This window comes from Phalaenopsis equestris, unplaced genomic scaffold (genome assembly GCF_001263595.1).
Source record: "Phalaenopsis equestris unplaced genomic scaffold, ASM126359v1 Scaffold230533, whole genome shotgun sequence".
NCBI lineage: Eukaryota > Viridiplantae > Streptophyta > Magnoliopsida > Asparagales > Orchidaceae > Phalaenopsis > Phalaenopsis equestris.
In genome coordinates this window covers 62-1,856 of record NW_018248503.1, presented here as the reverse complement: position 1 = coordinate 1,856, position 1,795 = coordinate 62, and the positions used below count along the sequence as shown (strand labels likewise).

Below are 1,795 nucleotides of genomic sequence, written 5' to 3'. Positions count from 1 at the left end.
GATCGTCTGACAGACCTTCGATACCGTTAGATCTCTTTAGGATCATGGGCACTTTTTTAGTGTGGAGTTGGATTTTCTTCTATTGACTCATTTTTTTTTAGGGGCGTTTACATACAACACCACTCAATTCTTATGTATTTACATATTCTAACATACTTCATTTCTTACATTTATTCTATATAAATCTGTCATATCAAATAAAACTACCACCATTTTAACTTGAATAAAAAATGTAAAAGACACCTTTTTCATGCATAAATAAGGGGTATGTATGTAAAAATTAAGTTTAGGTTTTAGATATGTAAATATATAGGGTGGTATGTATGCAAAAATTAATGTATAGGTTTTAGATATGTAAATACACAGGAATTAAATGGTATGCATTTAAATTTTCTTTTTTTTTATTCTTTTAATTGGACTGTGAAATAGAATCATTGGCAAATGTCTTGGGTGCAGAAACACACAGAATAAGACAAAAAAAAAAGAACAGCACTTCGATGGCTATAAAAATGCTGTCCTGCTTTGAAACTTTTTTTCTTTTTTAACAAATTTATTGCATATCACCATTAGAGCGTTACCCCTCGGACTCTGAAAACCAAAATGGCTTCTTGCCTTAATTCAAATATTCCAGCGTCCCACTTACTCTAAGCCATTGAGTCTTTCTCATGCCGCATAACTGAGATCTGCTACCACTCAATTCTCATGGATTTATACCATTTATACAGCATAATTTCCTTGCATCATTTTCATATACTCACCATCACAATTTTTCCTCCAACAAGATATTCGACGCCATCATCTGTGATCCCCCATATGGCGTTCGTGCCGGAGGACGCAAATCCGGCGGCCGAAAGTTACTCAAAGGTGTCGTCAACCCATACACGGTTCCCGAAGAGAAACGCTTCGACCACATTCCGTCAACCGCGGCTTACAGCTTAGCGGAATGCGTGCACGATCTGCTTGAACTCGCTGCACGAATGCTCGTCATGGGAGGCAGGCTCGTCTTCTTCTTCCCTGTGCTCAGGGAAGATACCGTCGCCGTCGCCCGGTTTCCGGAACATCCATGCTTCACATTGATAGCTTCCTGCGAGCAGATTCTTAGCTTGCGCTACAGCCGCTATTTACTCACAATGGTGAAGATCAGCCATTACACTGAAGAGATTTCGGAATTAGCTAGAAAGAAGCATTTGGAGTTCAGGGAGAATCACCTCAAGTGGATGGTAGAAGGTAATCTTCATTCTGCAGTGTTCAGATCTTCTGATTCTCAGGCTGCAGAATTTAAGCTTGATAGGGATAGCAAGCCAAAATACAGAGGGAAGTATGTGTAATGAGGGATTTGAGTTCATATTATTTTGGTTTATTTTATTTCAATTTTTGTATGGATTAGATACTGAGCTTGTTGTAGTCATAGATGTTCATTAGATTTATGGATTATAGTTGTTTGGAGTTATTTTTTCCTGCTTGAATGATTGTTCTATTTGCTCGCATGTTATAATGTTATGTATTGTATAATGTTGTGGAGCTGCACTTTTTGCACCACATGTTGTGATTGTAATAATGTAATTTAATAAATTTTTATGTATTTACATATCTAACACCTATACTTCAAAATTTACATGTGTGCCGCCTTATCTATGCATGAAGTGTATTTTGCTTAGTTAATATTAGGGTTGTCAAAACGGCTCGTTGTTCGTGAACAACTTGTGTTCAGCTCGTAGCTCGTTTTAGATTTGTTTGCTAAGCAAACGAGCCGAACAAATATATTTTTTTGCGCTTAATATATAAATGAGCTGAA

The 1,795-nt window shown here is 37.0% G+C and overlaps 1 protein-coding gene across 1 annotated transcript; it reads left to right on the top strand.

Moving 5' to 3' along the window:
- Nucleotides 1–681: 681 nt before the first annotated feature.
- On the top strand, nucleotides 682–1,481 carry LOC110038087 (tRNA (guanine(10)-N2)-methyltransferase homolog; the record flags this gene model as incomplete). The annotated part of the gene is made up of 1 exon (XM_020742852.1): nucleotides 682–1,481. A coding segment is annotated over one exon (647 nt), but the record flags the coding sequence as incomplete, so codon positions are not given.
- Nucleotides 1,482–1,795: the final 314 nt, after the last annotated feature.